Source organism: Macaca thibetana, chromosome X, assembly GCF_024542745.1.
Source record: "Macaca thibetana thibetana isolate TM-01 chromosome X, ASM2454274v1, whole genome shotgun sequence".
Taxonomy (NCBI): Eukaryota; Metazoa; Chordata; class Mammalia; order Primates; family Cercopithecidae; genus Macaca; species Macaca thibetana.
In genome coordinates, this window is record NC_065598.1 from 101,536,363 (window position 1) to 101,556,211 (window position 19,849).

At 35.7% G+C, this 19,849-nt stretch overlaps 1 protein-coding gene across 1 annotated transcript in view; it reads left to right on the forward strand.

Moving 5' to 3' along the window:
- The window catches only part of LOC126946072 (nik-related protein kinase), a 140,727-nt gene that overhangs the window by 107,587 nt on the left and 13,291 nt on the right, over positions 1-19,849 (forward strand). The window contains exons 20-24 of the mRNA XM_050776075.1: positions 8,021-8,207; positions 8,934-9,089; positions 12,321-12,464; positions 14,761-14,919; positions 18,891-18,995. Coding sequence (XP_050632032.1) covers positions 8,021-8,207; positions 8,934-9,089; positions 12,321-12,464; positions 14,761-14,919; positions 18,891-18,995 — 751 coding nt within the window. The remainder of the gene's footprint in view (positions 1-8,020; positions 8,208-8,933; positions 9,090-12,320; positions 12,465-14,760; positions 14,920-18,890; positions 18,996-19,849) is intronic.

The window sequence follows — 19,849 nt, forward strand, 5'->3', positions numbered from 1 at the left end:
TTTTATCTGTTGAGTTGTTTGAGTTTCTTATTTTCCGGATTTTAACCCCTTGTTGGACGAATAGTTTGCAAATATTTTCTCTCATTCTTCAGGTTGTTTCTTCACTTTGTTGATCATTTCCTTTTCTGTGCAGAAGATTTTTAGTGTGATATAATTCTATTTGTCTATTTTTTATTCTGTTGCCTGTGTTTTTGAGGTCCTATTCTTTTTTCCCAAACCAATGTCCAGAAGCATTTTCTTATATTTTCTAGTAGTTTTATAGTTTCAGGTCTTACATTTAAGTATCTAATCTATTTTGAGTTGATTTTTTTTATATGGTGAGAAATAGGGGTCTAGTGTCAGTCTTTTGCTTATGGATATTTAGTTCCCCAGCACCATTTATTGAAGACATTGCTCTTTCCCCAATGAATATTCTTGATGTCTTTATCAAAAATCAGCCACAATGAGATAAATGAATATGTGGATCTATTTATGGGTCCTTTATACTGTTCCATTGGTATGTGGGTCTGCTTTTTGGTTGCTGTAGTTTTGTAGTATATTTTGAAATCTGATATTCTGATGCCTCCAGTATTGTTCTTTTTCCTCAGGATTGCTTTGGCTATTCTAGGTCTTTTTTGATTCCATGCAAATTTTAGGATTTTTTTCCTATTTCTGTGAAGAATGTCATTGGTATTTTCATAAGGAATACATAGAATTTGTATATTGCTTGGGATAGTAGGGTCATTTTAGCAATATTAATTCTTCTAGTCCATGATCATAGGGTGCCTCTCCTTTTGTGTGTGTGTCCTTTTCAGTTTCCTTCATCCATGTTTTACAGTTTTTCTTATAGAGATCTTTTACCTCATTGGTTAAATTTATTTCCAAGTATTTTATTTTGTAGCTATTGTATATGGGGTTGCTTTTGTGATCTCTTTCTCAGCTAGGTTGTTGGTATATACAAATGTTACAGATTTTTCTATGCTGATTTTGTATCCTGCAACTTTACTGAATTTGTTTATCAATTCTAAGAATTTTTTGGTGGTGTTAAAGGTTTTTCTATTTATAAGATCATGTCATCTGCAAACAGAGACTATTTGACTTCCTCTTTTCCAATTTGGATGTCTTTTGTTTCCTTCTCTTGCCGAATTGCTCTGATTAGGACTTCCAGAACTAAGTTGAGTAAGAGTGGTGAAAGTGGATATTTTTGTCTTATTCCAGTCCTTAGAGGAAAGAATTTCAGCTTTCTCTCATTCAGTGTGATGTTAGCTGTGGGTTTTTCATATATGGTCTTTATTGTTTTGAGGTATGTTCCTTCTATACCCAAACTGTCGAGAGTTTTTATCATGAGGGAATGTAGAATTTTATCAAATGCTTTTTTTTTGTATCTTTTAACATGATAATATAATTTTTGTGTTTGATTCCATTGATGTGATGTATCATCTTTCTTGATTTGCATATGCTGAATCTCTCATGTATCCCTGGGATAAATCCCACTCGATCATGGTATATAATATTTTTGATATAGTATTGGATTCAGTTTGCTAGTATTTTGTTGATTATTTTTGCATCTGTCTTCATCAGAGATCTTGGCTTGTAGTTTTTTGTTTGTTTGTTTGTTTTAATTGTTGTGTCCTTATCTGGTTTTGAGATCAGAGTCATACTGACCTCACAGAATGAGTTTGGAAGAATTCCCTTCCCTTCACCTTTTTTGGAATAGTTTGAGAATCGACATTAGTTCCTCTGTAAATCTTTGGTAGAATGTAGCACTGATGCCATAGAGTACTGGACTTTTCTATGTTGGGAGACTTTTTGTTGCTGATTAAATCACATTATTCATTATTGGTTTGTTCAGGCTTTCTATTTCTTCTTGGTACAATCTTGCTAGGTTGTATGTGTCCAGGAATTTCTCCATTTCCTCTAGATTTTCTAATATATTGCTGTGTATTTTTTCATAATAGTCTCTTATGATTCTTTGTATTTCTGTGGTATCAGTTGTGATGTCTGCTTTTTTGTTTCTGATTTTATTTATTTAGGTCTTTTGTACTTTCTTGTTAGTTAATCTAGCTAATGGTTTGTCCATTTTGTTTATCTTTTCAAAAAGCCAAATGTTCATGTTGTATTTCTTCTGTATTGTTTTTGAGTCTCAATTTCATTTACTTTTGCTCTGATCTTTATTATCTCTTTATTTCTATTAATTTGGAATTTGGTTTGTTCTTGCTTTTCTATTTCATTGGGGTGCATCATTAGATTGTTATTCAAATTCTTTCTGCTTTTTTAATGTAGTCATTTATTGCTATAAACTTGTCTCTTAATACTGTTTTTACTGTATCCCATAAGTTTTGGTGTGCTGTGTTTCTATATTCATTTGCTTCAAATAATTTCTTAATTTCCTTCTTAATTTCTTTATTGGCCAATTGGTGTTCAGGAGCATATATTTTTAATTTCCATGTATTGTTACAGTTTTGAATGTTTCTCTGGTTATTGATTTCTAGTTTATTCTATTTTGGTCAAAAAGGATACTTGATAATAATGTTGATTTAAAAGAATGTTTTGAGACTTGTTTTGTGTCCCAACATATGGTCAGTCTTAGAGAATGTTTCATGTGCTGATGAAAATAATGTATATTCTGCAGCTGTTGGATGAAATGTTCTATAAATGTCTGTTAGGTTTATTTGGTCTATGCTGCAGTTTAAATCCAATGTTTCTTTGTTGATTTTCTGTATAGATGATCTGTCCAGTGCAGAGAGTGAGGTGTTGAAGTTCTCAACTATTATTATATTGTAGTTTATCTCTCTCTTTAGATCCAGTAATATTTGCTTTATACATCTGGATACTCTAGTGTTTGGTTCATATGTGTTTATAGTTATTACATCCTCTTGCTGAACTGATCCTATTATCATAATATAATGTCTGTGTTTTTCTCTTTTTTACATCCTTTGACTTTAACACCTGTTTTATCTGATATAAGTGTAGCTATTCATGCTTGCTTTGGATTTCTGTTTGCATGGAATATCTTTTTCCATTTCTTCATTTTCAATCTGTGTGTGTCATTACAGGTAAGATGAATTTCTTATAGGCAACATATAATTGGGTGTTTTTATTTTTTTATTTTATTTTTTACTTTTTTAACCATTCTACTAGTCTATATGTTTGATTACAGAATTTTGTCTGTTTATGGTCAAGTTTATTATTGATATGTGAACACTTACTCCTGTCATTTTGTTAACTGTTTCTGGTTGTTTTGTGTATCCTTTTTTTTCTATTCTCTTATTGTTAATCTTTGTTGTTATATAATCTTTTGTAGTAATAAGGTTTGATTCATTTGTATTTCACCTTTCTATACCTGCTTTACACATTTTATAATTTCATGTTTTCATGATAGTAGTTATTGTCTTTTTCCTTTCAGATGTAGGACTCCCTTAAGCATTTCTTGTAAGACCTCTCTAATGGTGATGAATTCCTCTGCTTTTTGCTTATCTGGAAGAGGCTTTATTTCTCCATTTCTGAAGGATTGCTTTTCTGGTAATACTATTTTGGGCTAGCAGGGTTTTTTCCAGCACTTTGAATATATCATCCTATTCTCTCCTGGCTTGTAAGGTTTCTGTTCAGAAATCTGCTGTTAGTCCAAAGAGGATTTCCTTGTATGTGATAAGACTCTCCTTTTGCTGTTTTTAGTATTCTCTCTTTGTCACTGACTTCTGACAGTTTTACTGTAATTTTCTTTTGAGAGGACTTTTTTGAGTTGAATGTATTTGATAACCTTTGAGCTTCCTGAATCTGGATGTTCATATCTCTCCCAAGATGTGGGAAGTTTTCAGCTGTTATTTTATTAAATAAGCTTTCTACATCTTTACATCTTTCTGGAACCCCATAATTCAAAAATACATCCTCTTAATGTTGTCCCGTAAGTTCTATAGGCTCTCTTTATTCTTTTCTTTTCTCTTTTTTCTTGTCTGCCTGAATCATTTTAGAAGACATGACTTCAAGTTCAGAAATTCTTTATTCTGCTTGGTCTAGTCAGCTGTTGAAGCTCTGTATTGTATTTGTTAATATTATTTGTTGAATTCTTTATCTTCAATATTTCTGTTTGGTTCTTTTTTAATGATATCTATTCCTTTGTTGAATTTCTCACTCAGATCATGATTTTTTTTTAATTTCATTGATTTGTCTATCTGTATTCTCTTGTATCTTGCTGAATTTCTTTAAGATGATTATTATTAATTCCTTTTCTGGCACTTCACATTTTCTTTTCTGTTGTCTGCTACTGGAGAATTACTATGTTCCTTTAAAAGTATATTTCCTTATTTGTTAATGTTTCTTGTGTCCTTGTGTTGATATCTGTCCATCTGGTGGAGCAATTGCTTCTTATAATGTTATGGAGTAGCTTTCATAAGGAAAGACTTATTCCATAGATGGGTCCTGGGGTGTTGGTTGGGTGGGGTGCATTAACTTTGGTTCTAGGTAGATGCAGCAGTGTGGTCTCTATGCTGTAATATACATTAGCAATGTTTGCTAGTACCTCACTGGCCCAGGCAGCAAAAATTTGTGGCAAAGGTGGCACACCTTTGCCAGGGGTGGGCTTGCCAGGCTGTTTTTCAGGCCAGAGGCAAAAGTGCACATGCGGTGGGTTGAGTGGCTCAGGAATTTGCCCTCCAGGGTTGAACTACCAGACTACTTCTCTGGGCAAGAGTGTGGTCACACAGGGTGGGACAGCTGGCTTGGGGTCTGGCTTACTGGGATCAGAGCTGCTGAGCTGTTTTTCTGGTCAAGGGTGCAAGTGCACAGCAGTTAAGCTAGCCTAGAGTTGGCTTCGCCAATGTGCAGTACTGGAGTTATGGCTGACCTTTCCTGGGCCCAAGATCTGAGCAGTCGGTGTCACAGCATTTCAGCCATCAATGGGGGCTTGGTGAAATGACAGTAGAGCGGCAAGACTGGAGAGGCACAGTGTTTACTGGCCCCCAGAACATAGTGCACTTCAGCAGTGGCTCTAGATTTAAGATGGCACCAGGCTGCAGCAGCTTGTTGGGAAATACACAACCTTTGCTCCTTATCTGGAGCAATGCAGACACATGAATTTCAGGCACCTTCCCAAACTGAACTCAGGGCTTGTCAGGACTATGAGATTCTCCTGTAGTAAGTACTGCAGTTGTCTGTAGTGGCAATTGGGGCTGATGAGAGTCTTCTGCTTACCTTTTCCCAATAAGGAGAATTCCTTCCGGGCTCTGAGCTGATCATGGTAGGGGAGATGGGGCAGCAGAAGCAGAGTACCTCACTTCCCTCTCTTTGCTGCCATTTTGAGATTCCATGCTATACAGTGACCTCACCACCCCATCGCTGCACTCCAGCACTCTCCCTCAGACACACCAGTTGAACTCTGTTTATTCATTCTCTTTTTCCTTTTTTGTGAGGCGGACAAGCACCAGGTGCCACCAATAAGCTATCTTACTGACATCACTCCAATCAGAGCCAATTATTTTTTTCTGAGTTTTTTTTATTGTGGTAAAATATACATATCATAAAATTTATCATTTCAACCATTTTTAAGTGGATTTATTACAAGTGGATTTATTACAATTTATTAAGTGGATTTATTACAATCCAACAAGTTGGATTTATTACATTAAGAATATTGTGGGATTGTCACCACTATCCATTTTCAGAACTTATTTTTTTTACCATCCCAAACAAACTAAACAAGTATTGTTTCCCCGTCCTCCAACCCCTGATAACCTCTATAAGTTTTGTTTCCCCATCCTCCAACCCCTGATAACCTCTATAAGTATTGTTTCCCCGTCCTCCAACCCCTGATAACCTCTATTCTACTTTTTTTCTTGGTAACTTATATAAGTGGAATCATACAATATTTGTCCTTTTGTGTCTGGCATATTTCACTTTTTAGGTTTTCAGAGTTTATCCACGTTGTAGCATGGGTCAGAATTTCATTCCTTTTCAAGGGTGATAATATTTTATCTTATGCATATACCACATTTTGTTTATCCATTCATCTACTGATGGAAACTTGGGTTGTTTCCACCTTTTGGTTATTGTAAATAGCGCTGCTGTGAACATTGATGTACAAGTATCTGTTTGAGTCCCTGCTTTCAGGTTTTGGGGGGGTATATAGCTAGGAGTGGCATTGCTACATCATGTAATAAGTCTACGCTTAACTTCTTGAGCAACCAATAACATAAAATTTTAATTCAAGTAATATACTGTGTTTATACAATGATTTTGTCATTCACAAAACATTTATTGACTTTATAAATAGGTTTAAAATATTCAAGTAGTTCACAGATGCTACATCAATAGAAATTATCACAGATAACATTCTCTGGACCATGTGGTATTTGAACTCATTCTTGAGAAATGGGGAGTATCTGGATATCTGAGAACATAGGTGGAACTCCAGACAGAAAAAAGATTATGCCAGTCTACTCCCCTAGCCTATTTTCTTGTCACACAAACTGGCTTTGGAGATGCCATGCTCTTTCATGAATCAGCACTCCTGTGCAAGCTGTTTCCTCTGGAAGGCTGCCCCCTCACCTCTTCTCTGTTTGGTGAATTAGTAATCCTTCATGGGCCAAATCAAGTATCAACTTTGACTTACCAAGGCAGAGTTATATACCCCTTCCTCTGTACTTTTGTCCATAGTTCCAATTTAGTACTTACGGTATTATTGTTAGTTATGTTATTTTTTTGCTTTCACACTACATTGTGAACTCTTAAAGGAAAGAATTATATCTAATCCCTGCTTGATTATTTGTCTACCAACTCACCCAACTTCAGTGTCTAACCTGGGACATGGCATATGATAGGCACACAGTAATTGTGGAATAAATCAATAAAGGATGAAAAGAAAGAAAAAAAGGAAGGAAGGAAATTTCGTGGATGGTTTCTAATGGGAAAGCAGTGCCAGTGGGAAAATATCTATGTCTGTCTATCTATCATCTATCTATCTATCTATCTATCTATCTATCTATCTATCTATCTATCTTAATTAATTAATTAAAGACATTAAAACAGGATATCCCAATGTAAGTTTCATAGCAAACCTGGTTATCTCCAGTTATCTCAAGGAATGTTTTGGAAATTTATAGAGGAAGTGGATCTTCCTTTCATTTTAATTTAAAAAGGACATGGTGTCATGCCATGTTTTTGTGGTTGAAAAGGTCATAAAAACCAGTCTTTTACAGAATAGCACAGCTCTCTCAGTGCCAAGAATCGCTGTTTAGACACAAAGATGAGCTTATCATCAGAAGAACTTACCAACAATAGTTGACATATTTTCCCACAGGACAGGGCATACCACATAAATTGTCACATTTTGTGGTTTTTATCCTTGAGTATCTTCTTTGTAAGTTGATGAAAGCCAGCTACATTTTCAGTGATGCATGTTTACACTCTTGAATTTGTGTTGTTTGATTTTCCTTCATTTTCTTTATCATTTGAAAATTATTTCTGCAGGGTTTTCATGCTTTCAGTTTTGTGAAGGTACCTTAAAGCAGTGGAACAGACATCCCCACACTGTGCTTTATATTTTTTCAAGAGGCTGTTTCGCATAGCCTAGCTGGATGTATGCTTTGGAATCAGACAGACTTTGACTTCAAACTCTGCTTCCCCTACTTACTAGTATTATGACTGAATAAATTATTTACTATCTCTAAATTTTAAATTTGTATAAGTAAATTGGAGATAATTATACTTACTTGTTGGGCTATGTAAGGAGTCGCAAAGATATCTAAATATGATGCCTAGCAAAGTAGCTGATACATGGTAAAAATTCCACAAATGTTAAGTCCCAAATTGTACAGTTTGTACCTATAGCGCCTTGCATTTCTCCTGTACCATCAGTCATCTCAATAATAGATTAGTTCTCTCTCTTCTGATGACATTGTTGAGTTTTTCTAGTAAATGTGGATTTTATAAGAATGTAGATGTTATAGATCTTGCATTTTATTTTCCAAATGACCCCTCACTAGGCATATTTCTCCTACTGTTAACCTATTAATGAAATAAAAATCGGTTTTTGGACTTCTTTTAGGAGCCAGGTGGTGGAAATGAGGCCTCAAATGCCATTGACTTAGGTGCTGCACTGTCAGCACCTGATGATAAGAGCGACAATAAGGACATACCAGAATCATCAACACAATCAGATTTTTCTGCCAATCACTCATCTCCTTCCAAAGGTTTTGGGAGGTCTGCTGATGCTAACTTTGCCAGTGCCATCTGTGAGTGTGTTCAATATAATCTCCAAATGCTACTATCTGTTCACATATTAAATAGTGTTTAACCACTGCTTCATGATCTGTTAGGAATCAAATTATTATTCTCACATTCAGTTGAAATAAACTCAGATTGGTATATGCTTTTAAAACATCTATGCTTTACTGAATCTTTATGGTACCTAAATTTGAACTACAATTGAGAAATTGAGTCCCTTATCTGGATTTATGTGTGTTTTCTAATCACAATAACTGAAAATATATTCATGCTCAACAGTGTATTTTAACCATCATGATTTGTGTTATCTGATGGTTTCAGAGTTACTGAAACTATACTTTCAGTAAAAAATAAAATACAATAAAAGGAAAGAAATTTGTTTGTTTTTTATTTTGAGATAACACCTCGCTCTGTCACTTAGGCTGGATTACAGTGGCATGATCACGGTACATGGTAGCCTCAACCTCTGGTTCTTAATGATCCTCCCACCTTGGCCTCCCAAGTGTTGGGATTACAGGTGTGAGCCACACCACCTGGCCAAAGAAAATAAATTTGGCTAAGTCGTGCCTCATTTGTGGAGGCACTGTAGCATATAAGGTGAATAGATGAGTAATTTAATTTTTTTTTCTATAACTCCATCAGGTGCAGATTTTTCTTTTTTAAAAAAATTTTCTATAATCCATCAGACACAGAACTAGTAATTTCTCTTATTATCTCCCCTTACATCTTTGCAGTATATGCTGGATTTGTAGAAGTACCTGAGGAATCACCTAAGCAACCCTCTGAAGTCAATGTTAACCCACGCTATGTCTCTCCTTCATGTAAAAAACCACTAATCCACATGTATGAAAAGGAGTTCACTTCTGAGATCTGCTGTGGTTCTTTGTGGGGTGAGTTTGGTTTGTTTTCTTAAAGAATATATTTTTATGTAGCAAACCTGTGAAAATCATAGATATAGAATATTTGTTTACTCTTACCAAGTCATTAAAATAAAAACATATTTATAGTAGTTAATTTACTCAGAATTAGTTTTGCTGATTTTTTTTCACTCAGTGCAGTTGGATGTTTGAATTGATAACCCCCTCCTTTGTATTCTATTTCTTTTAAACCTGAGTTAACTTGGATGGCAGGCGAATCACGAGGTCAGGAGTTTGAGACCAGCCTGGACATCATAGTGAAACTTTGTACTAAAAATACAAAAAATTAGCTGGGTGTGGTGGCAGGTGCCTGTAATTCTAGCTACCTGGGAGACTGAGGCAAGGAGAATTGCTTGAACCTGGGAGGTGGAGGTTGCGGTGAGCAGAGATCATGCCACTGCACTCCAGCCTGGGCAACAGTGCAAGACCCCCCCCATATATATATATAAATAAAATATATATTATAAATATAATATAATATATAAATAATATAACATATATTACATATAATATAACATAAATTATATAATATATAATATATATACACAATTGGACTAGGTTATGATTGTTACAGAGTTTAAGATTCGTATTTCTTGGAAATCAAAACCACAATGAGATACCATCTCACACTAGTTAGAATGGCAATCATTAAAAAGTCAGGAAACAACAGGTGCTGGAGAGGATGTGGAGAAATAGGAACACTTTTACACTGTTGGTGGGACTGTAAACTAGTTCAACCATTGTGGAAGACAGTGTGGTGATTCCTCAAGGATCTAAAACTAGAAATACCATTTGACCTAGCCACCCCATTACTGGGTATATACCCAAAAGATTATAAATCATGCTACTATAAAGACACATGCACACGTATGTTTATTGTGGCACTATTCACAATAGCAAAGACTTGGAACCAACCCAAATGTCCACCAGTGACAGACTGTATTAAGAAAATGTGGCACATATACACCATGGAATACTATGCAGCCATAAAAAAGGATGAGTTTGTGTCCTTTGTAGGGACATGGATGCAGCTGGAAACCATCATTCTCAGCAGACTATCGCAAGAACAGAAAACCAAACACCGCATGTTCTTACTCATAGGTGGAAACTGAACAATGAGATCACTTGGACTCGGGAAGGGGAACATCACACACCGGGGCCTATTATGGGGAGGGAGGAGGGGGGAGGGATTGCACTGGGAGTTATACCTGATGTAAATGACAAGTTGATGGGTGCTGACGAGTTGATGGGTGCAGCATACCAACATGGCACAAGTATACATATGTAACAAACCTGCACGTTATGCACATGTACCCTAGAACTTAAAGTATAATAATAAAAAAAAGAAAGAAAGAAAATAAAATGTGGCTATTTGATACACCTATGAAAACTAATAAAACTTAAAAAAAAGATTCATATTTCTAATTTAGGGTAGTGTTCAACATATGATACTTTCTGAGGTATTCCAAGAAATATTTCTTCAGGATCTTGTTTTTAAAAAGCCTTGGAAATTTGTAGAGAAAGTTCCTTCTATAATGTCTTAACTCAGATAGACTTTTTAAAATCCTTTGTTTCAGAAGAATTATAACCACATTGGCAATGCTGAGACAATATTTTACCTCAAGCCAATCTGAATTATAAATGAAACAGAATAAATAAATGCAAGAAAGGGAGAAATCCAAAGTAATTGACAACCTCTGTCTTGCAATTTCTTTTCTTTTTTCTTTTTTTTTTTTTTTGAGACGGAGTCTCGCTCTGACGCCCAGCCTGGAGTGCAGTGGCGCTATCTCGGCTCACTGCAATCTCCTCCTCCCGGGTTCACACCATTCTCCTGCCTCAGCCTCCTGAGAAGCTGGGACTACAGGTGCCCGCCACCACGCCTGGCTAATTTTTTGGTATTTTTAGTAGAGACGGGGTTTCATCATGTTAGCTAGGATGGTCTCGATCTCCTGACCTTGTGATCCACCTGCCTCGGGCTCCCAAAGTGCTGGGATTACAGGAGTGAGCCACAGCGCCCAGCCTGTCTTGCAGTTTCATAGATTTTGCTTAATGTATGATTGAACAAAGTACAGGGTTTTAAATTAAAAATAGAAATGGTAACAAACATTGTAATTATATGGATTAAAGAATTTTTAAAAATCATCTCAAAGTTCTGCTAATTTAGTGTGTCAAACAACAAGATAGCATGAATATTTCAGTCTGGCAACTGCCCAGAAATGTAGTTAATGTCTAATAACTCATTGTTATAACCTGTAATTTTATATTTTGAAAAATAAAAAATTATGGTAAAAATTGACTATACTTCTTCCTCCTTCTCTGATTCCCCTGTTCGAAGAAGATGCAGCTCCTAAACATGCCATTGGCCATAAGTTAGAGAACTGGTTAACGATATGGTGAGAAAATGAAGGCAAAATCACTTAAGTTTTCTCCTTATGCTCAGGGAGCACAGTTATGCTCCAAGTGCAAGGAGGACTGTGAAATTTTATCTTGTTACATTACTTGGCTGGTTATTTCCTATATCACTTTATGGTGAAAAGCTCCCATAGTAGTTTCAAGTGTAATTTAACTTTAGTTCTGTCTTCTATTTCAGTCCTCTTATTTGATCTTTAAACAGTGCTCATGTTTGAACCAATAGAGCCAGTCAACAAATAAAAGAGAGTGTAGAAATTGAGATACTTGAAGGTAGGAATTAATTTCACAGGCATTTGACAACGGTAAATTTTTAACAAATTCATGAACAGAGAATCATTCAATTTAAAAACAATTACTTACATATAATTATTTTAAAAACATTCAAACATTTACTTATGTTTAGAAATGAGAAATGAGCTGAATTGAACTCTTTGCATGTGCTAGACTAAGAATGTTTAATGATAATTTTCAAAAATGTTGATTGATTTTGATAAAGTTCAGAACACTACTAAAGGGTGCTAAGATATACATAAATTTCCATTTGTGAGATGGCATACCAGATGCCAGCCAGTGGAATACTGCCAGAGGGAATTATCTTCTATATTTTTATGTATTTCGTTGAAATTTGTTCTGTTGGTAGAGAGTACATAGTTACACAGTATGAGGTCAATATAGCCTGAACTGATAAGTCATCTTTACATAGATCAGCATACTGGAATAGCAAAAATAGTAATATAGATGCAATTATGAAAAATAATCTGAGCTAATATAGCACTTTTTATATATGAACAGGAGTCAATTTGCTGTTGGGAACCCGATCTAATCTATATCTGATGGACAGAAGTGGAAAGGCTGACATTACTAAACTTATAAGGCGAAGACCATTCCGCCAGATTCAAGTCTTAGAGCCACTCAATTTGCTGATTACCATCTCAGGTTTGTTAAAGAACTAAAATTAGCTGAGTAATTATGCAGATTAATTAGTCTGCAAACTGGGTTAAAGACTTTCTCAGGTAAAAGTGTTCATAGAAGAGCACTTTAAATATAACCTTTAATTGGGACACCAGACTTTCCTACTTGTATTCTCTTATCTATTTACAATTTAAAGTAATTTCCTTTTATTATAAAGTACCTAACCTAGGTTACTGATAAGAAAAACCACAACATTTGCATCCTTGCATGTTCTCTCCAGTGCAGCTTCCTACAACTTCAGATCTCTAATTTTCATTCACTCGTGCACAGGACTGCATCAACATCCACCATGTCTCATTCTTGTGATGTGTTAGAAGCAACAAAGAACAAAGTGAATAATAATCAGATATAAAAGAGACTTGTCCTTAGTATTTAACCTTATCACAAGGGCCTACAGATAGTTTGTAACAAGACTGGATCCATTAAGATCTTTACACCTTTTCCAAATAGTAGTTAAATTTCTTAGTTTTGGTCAGTCAGAGCCTGAACCTTAGAATGCAAGAGAGCAAGTAAATGAGTGTTAAGAGTGATCGCGATTAGTAAACAGCATTTAGTATCAGGAAAGCACCAATATTAAAGCTGACTATAAGCAAAAGATGATTGACAAAAGGAGAGAAAAAGTAAGAAAATATGGCTTGTCTATGGAATGAAATGATGCTAATTACAGACTTTATATGAGTTTATATATTTTTATTATATATAACATGCTTTATATATAATTAGTGCACAAATTGCCATGTTGCACACTAATGATTGTGTATTATTCCTAAAATGATTAACTTTGCTTTATGTTTTGGTTAGAGGAGAAATCCCTTTAGAGGTATGCTCAGACTTCATGATTTTTTAAATCATGTTTTATAGTCAGTTGCTTATAATGGTTTAAGGTACATAGAAGTAATATTTGTTGTTTGAAAACATCTGGGTGGCTTATAGACTACATATCTGTATAACAGATTTCTTTACTCTTTATCCAACTTCCTCTAATCTAAATGTGTTCTTCTCTAATTCTTGAGCTTCTCTGAAATGTGGAATACTTTTCCATCAAACAGTACTGAGAACATCAGTATAAGAAGATACTCAGTAGTTTAAAGCACAAATTTATTTTACCATTTAAGAAATAGAATAGCCATTGTGTATTAGTCCGTTCTCATGCTGCTATAAGGACATACATGAGACTGCGTAATTTATAAAGGAAAGGGGTTTAATTGACTCACAGTTGCATATGGCTGGGGAGGCCTCAAGAAACTTACAATCACAGCAGAAGGGAAAGCAAATACGTCCTTCTTCACATGGCAGCAGCAAGGAGAAGTGCAGAGCGAAGAGGGGAGAAGCCCCTTATAAAACCATCAGATCTTGTGGTTTATAACTCACTATCATGAGAAAAGCATGAAGGTAACTGCCCCCATGATTCAATTACCTCCCAATGGGTCCCTCACTCAACACATGGGGATTACAATTTGGATTACAATTCAAGACCATATCAGATAAATGTAGATATCTGAACCTTAACACTGCTTCAAAAATGTTATATTAAAAACATATGAAAGATTAATCACATAAGTAAGAATCCTATTGTTGGCCCTAGAAATCATGGAATAATAAACCATAAAAATGACAAAGAAAAATGATTATAAAGTCACTATATAGGGGGAAAGAAATGTGTGATTTTTTCATGTCCTGTGTTTCCTGACTGAATTGTAAGAATTTGATGGGATTTACAATTAGGAAATTAATATTAACGATAAATCTAGTTGGAGGAATATATAATGAAACTGTTCAGCTATTTTACAAGCATGCTGGAATGACAGAATACAAAGATACCCATATTGCTGTCCCTGAATACCTTAACAGTCAATATTCAGCCACCGCACTCGTACACACACACTACCAGGGACAGCTTTTAGGTCTCTGAACCCCAGAGGAGTCATGACTTAGTGAATAGTCAAGGTACAAGTGAATGGATGGTAATTATCTTGCCTGCATAATGAAAGGCTTAACCCTGTCCCAAAAAAGGTTTAGATCCCCTTCAGAGAGACACATAGGTAGATACTTTGACTATTTCTTGGAATTGAGAGACTAAAATAATCTGTCATATTTCCAAACCCTGAATGGGAGATTCTGATGCAATGCAGTTTTTTTACAAGTGCTTTTTACATTAATAAAAATATTTTTTAAAAGGCAAAACATCTTTACATTTTTTTCTTCTAATATATTAAAAGAAAGATTGATTTTAAATACTGTATCTTTTCTTATCTATTAGGTCGTAAGAACAGACTTCGGGTGTATCATCTGACCTGGTTGAGGAACAAGATTTTGAATAATGATCCAGAAAGTAAAAGAAGGCAAGAAGAAATGCTGAAGACAGAGGAAGCCTGCAAAGCTATTGATAAGTTAACAGGCTGTGAACACTTCAGTGTCCGTAAGCCACATTTCGTGTTTACTACGGCAATATAAATTTTGCATCCTTTCATTTGGTGAAGTACATAATTATGAAAGGCAATGCAGAGAAAGGAAACAATTTGCAGTTTCAAACACAGACGGAATCAGGCATGTTCAGGGTGGTATGGCTATAGACAGCAACTTCAAATCAAAGAAGAGTAAATTTCACTGACACGTCTTCCAGGTCTTCTATGTTACAATCTTGTTTTTTTTTTTTTTTTTTTTTTTTTTTGAGAGAAAACATTGATTGACTAAAATAGTTATTGGTGTTCGGTTTGGTTTACCTCCTCACCTTACTTTCCTTCCCAGTCACCCTGAATATTCCAGATAAACCGGTATTTTTTTTCCTGCCTCTATATAGCTTCGCTATATAAATGATCGAGATTTATCTTCACAAACTTGGGGAGACTCATATGATACTCTCTTTCTTTTGGAACAACAGTAAGATTGAATCCCTCCTAATACTGACCAGGAAACTTAACAATGAGTCAGAAAGAAAATTCTATGATCTACTGACTCTCGCTCCCACTGTTGATATTCATGAGTATAATCACTATTTTCCATCTGATTAGAATGTTTTCATATACCCTTTCTCTTCACAACCATCCACTGTGAAAGGTGGTAACAATCCTAGGGGTTCAGAATCCTGCTCTCAGCTGTAAAAAACTGTGAGCTAATGTCATCCCATTCTGTTCTATTTCTGAAACAAATCCTCCTCTACTCTCGGCCTTCTTTTGCTTCTTTCCCTCTTCATTAATTGCCTCTTCAGGCAAAACTGGTGGCATAGGTGAGAAATAGCTGGAATCACATTATATAAATTGCAATGGGATACTTCTATCCTGACTAACTATTATTGTTCTGCATATAAAGTGACCTTCTCAGGATAGGTTTTTGTATGTGTGTGCATATGTATACATACACCACTAAAGAGGGAAATGAGTACCCAGATAACTTAAGCATTAAATAAATACACTAGTTTCTTCTAGGTTTAGGTATCACTACTTCACTCCAGATCATATTATGCAAATATGATAGTCCCAGAGGTGAAAGATATCCCCAGATGTTAACTTGGGCTTTCATATAGCAAAACTACCTCCTACTAACTTGTAAAATATTAGTTCAGTAAGAGATAGTCACAAAGGTACTCATATTGCAAATCTGTGCTCTTTGTAAGGGGTGGAATAGTTAAGTTTAGTTTTCCTGGCTGACCCCATTCCAGTCCACCTAAGCTCTCAGAACAGCAAAAAGCATTCGTCCCACTGACAGGTGGAATTAGTAGCATCTTCACACAGGAAGACAAGAACAGATCATAGTTGCCTGGTATTTTCATAGCCTTCCAAGATCCACAAGACAGTGAACTGGCACCAATTACTACCCTATATTAAATATATAGGAAGTGTTTTAAGAGAGAATATTTTTGATTGTTGGAGGATTAGTAATCATGCTCCTTTGACCTACTTGGGAGCAATGCAAAAGAAAATGCAAGAGTAAGCTAGACCCAGAGAGAGAGAGAGAGAGAGAGAGAGAGAGAGCTACACCCAGAGAGAGAGAGAGAGTAAGCTACACCCAGAAAGAGAGAGAGAGAGAGAAAGAGAATGCGTCGGGATGGCAGAAGAAATTGCAGCCAAGGAAGGGCATTATAGCACAAAGTATAAATCTATCAGGTAAGACAACATATTCCATAAGAACCAGAAGTGCTAATCAAGAGCAAGCATATACCTAATTGTACTTTTTAATTTACCTTTTAAAACAGCCCTATTGAAATAATGTACATACCATAAGATACACTTGTTTAAAGTGCACAATTCAATGGGTTTTAGGAGGTCTATCGAGTTATGTAACAATCACCATGATCTAATTTTTATCATCCCCCAAAGAAACCCCATATTCATTAACAGTTATCCCGCATTCCATCTTTCTTTACTTCCCCCTCTACCACTCACGGTCCTAGGTATCCATGATAAACTGATAAATGGTTACCTAGGACTTTCTTTCTCTATAGATTTGCCTCTTCTGGACAATTACTATAAATGGAACCATATATTATGTTGTGTTTTATGACGGACTTTTACTTAGCGTAATATTTTCAAGGTTTGTCTATGTTATATATAACATGTATCAGTGATTCCTTTTTATTGATGAGTAGTATTGCATTGAATGGATATACCACATTTTGTTTATCCATACATCAGTTGATGGACATTTGCACTCTTTCCACTTTTTGGCTATTAAAAATAATGCTACTATGAACATTTCATACATCTTCATATGTGGATATGTATGGTTTTTTTTTCTTGGATAGTATTGTTACACTGTTTTTCAAAGTGGTTGCACCGTTTCACATTGCTATCTGTAATGTATGAGGGTTCTATATTCTCTATATACTTGTGAGCCCTTGTAGATGTCTGTCTTTTGATTTTAGCCATCCCTATGGGTGTAAAGTGGGATGTTATGAAAGTTTCAATTTGCAGTTCCCTTATGATTAATGTTGTTGAGTATCTTTTCATATGTTTACTGACCATTTGGAGACATGTCTATTCAAGTCCTTTGCCTGTTTTTGAATTGGTTTGCTTATCCTTTTGCTGTTGAGTTGTAAGCATTCTTTAAGTATTCCACATACTAGACTCTTTTTTTCTTTTGAGGCAGAGTCTCGCTCTGTTGCCCGGGCTGGAGTGCAGTGGAGTGATCTCAGCTCACTGCAAACTCCACCTTCCAGGTTTAAGATATTTTCCTGCCTCAGCCTCCCGAGTAGCTGAGATTACAGGTGCTTGCCACCACACCCACTTATTTTTTGTATTTTTTTTTTTTTTTTTAGTAGAGATGGGGTTTCACCATGTTGGCCAGGCTGGTGTCAAACTCCTGACCTCAAGTGATCCACCCACCCTGCCCTCCAAAGGAATGGGATTACAAGGGTGAGTCACTGTGCCCAACCCATATACTAGACTCTCATCAGAATATGATTTGCAAGTATTTTCTCCTATTCTGTATGTTGTATTTTTGCTTCCTTGATAGTTTCCCTTGGTGCCCCAAATTTTAATTTTTGATGAAGCCTAATTTATCTTTTTTTTTCCTTTTCTTGCTTTATACTTTGGGTGTCAAATATAAGAATTCATTGCTATATTCAAGGTCATCAAGATTTATCCCTATGTTTACTTCCAAGAGTTTTATTGTTTTAGTTATGACATTTAGGTATTTGATCAATTTTGAGTTAATTTTGTATATGGTGTGAGATTTGGGCTCCAACTTTACTGCTTTGCATAGGTATATCCGCTTGTCCCAGCACCATTTGTGGAAGAGACTGCTTTTTCCCTATTGAATGGTGTAACACCATTGACCATAGATGTATGGGTTTATTTGCCAACTCCCAATTTTATTCCATTGATCTCTATGTCTCTCCTTATGTTATTTAATACCATACTGCTTTGATTACTGTAACTTGTAGTAAGCTTTGAAATTGGAAAGTGTGAGTTCCCCAACTTAGATTTTCTTTTTCAACATTGTTTGGCTATTAGGAGCTTCCTAAGATTCCATGTGAAATACAGGATCAACTTTTCCATTTCTTCAATAAAAGGCCATTGGGATTTTAATAGGGATTGCATTGAACCTATGGAGACAATTTTGGACAGTATTGCTATTTCAACAATGTTAAATCTACCTATCTATGAGCAGGAGAACTTTTTTCCATTTGTTTAGGTCTTCTTTAATTTCTTTCATCAAGGTTTTAGTGTACAATTTAGAGTGCTCTCGAAGGTGAATATGTATACTCCATAAAACTATACAATAATTTTGTCACCTTTTTGTGGGCATCAAATTGTAACCAAGTAACTTCCCCAAAATATACCATCTGTGCCCTTAAATTGTGGTTATGGCATTTTTTATGACAAATACAAATACTTGAGTGTTCTTGTTAACTCTGTGGCATCATTACTTTTTTGTGTTTTATCATTATAGTCCAACATGAAGAAACAACATATATTGCAATTGCTTTGAAATCATCAATTCACCTTTATGCATGGGCACCGAAGTCCTTCGATGAAAGCACTGCTATTAAAGTGAGTGATCTCCTTTTTCTTTGGATTATATGATTTTTTATTTTGAGAAGAAATTGTGAACAGAATCATACTTTGGAATACAGATACAGAAGTATATGGCATTCTTCTATAGTTAATGGAATTTTGTTGTTAGTTTGCTTGCTTGTTTGTTTGTTTATTTTTTAGAGACAGGGTCTCACTCTCTCACTCTGGCCCAGGCTAGAGTGCAGTGGCATGATCATAGCTCACTGCAGCCTTGATCTCCCCGGCTCAAGCCATCCTCCCACCTCAGCCTCCCAAGTAGCTAGGACTACAGGCACGTATCACGCCTGGTTAATTTTTAAATATTTTGTACAGATGGTGTCTCACTAATGTAACTTGAATATACCATGTCAGTAATTACTGTTTAACCCTTTTTTAGACAATTCACAGGCACCACAGCAAGGGAGAATGCGAGGGAAATTCCCGGCCCCTCCCCTTATAGGACCTTCCCACCAGCCCCTTACTCCCAATTCCTGTAGTCAATATGAAGACCTTCTCTTCTACAGCCCCAAACACAGGCTTTGGGTGCCACCCCAATGAATTGAAGCTGAGAAAGTCCCTGTTTTCTCTTAGTGGAGGGTAGAGAGCCGAGGGAAGGTAAAGAAAGGTATGGCAACGATAGAGGGGAAACACCCTTGGAAGAAAAAGGAGGGAAAAGAAAGCCTTTTCTCCAGTTACCTTGGCCACAATATGTGGGTATGGGAAGGGGTTGGATGGATCTATATTCTTTCCAAGCTGGAACTCTAAACACATTTCTCTCTAGAACTATTAATATTGTGGTTAGGCTTACTAGTACTCTTTCTACCTTTATTACCGTTTGGCTGAACTTCTATGGAT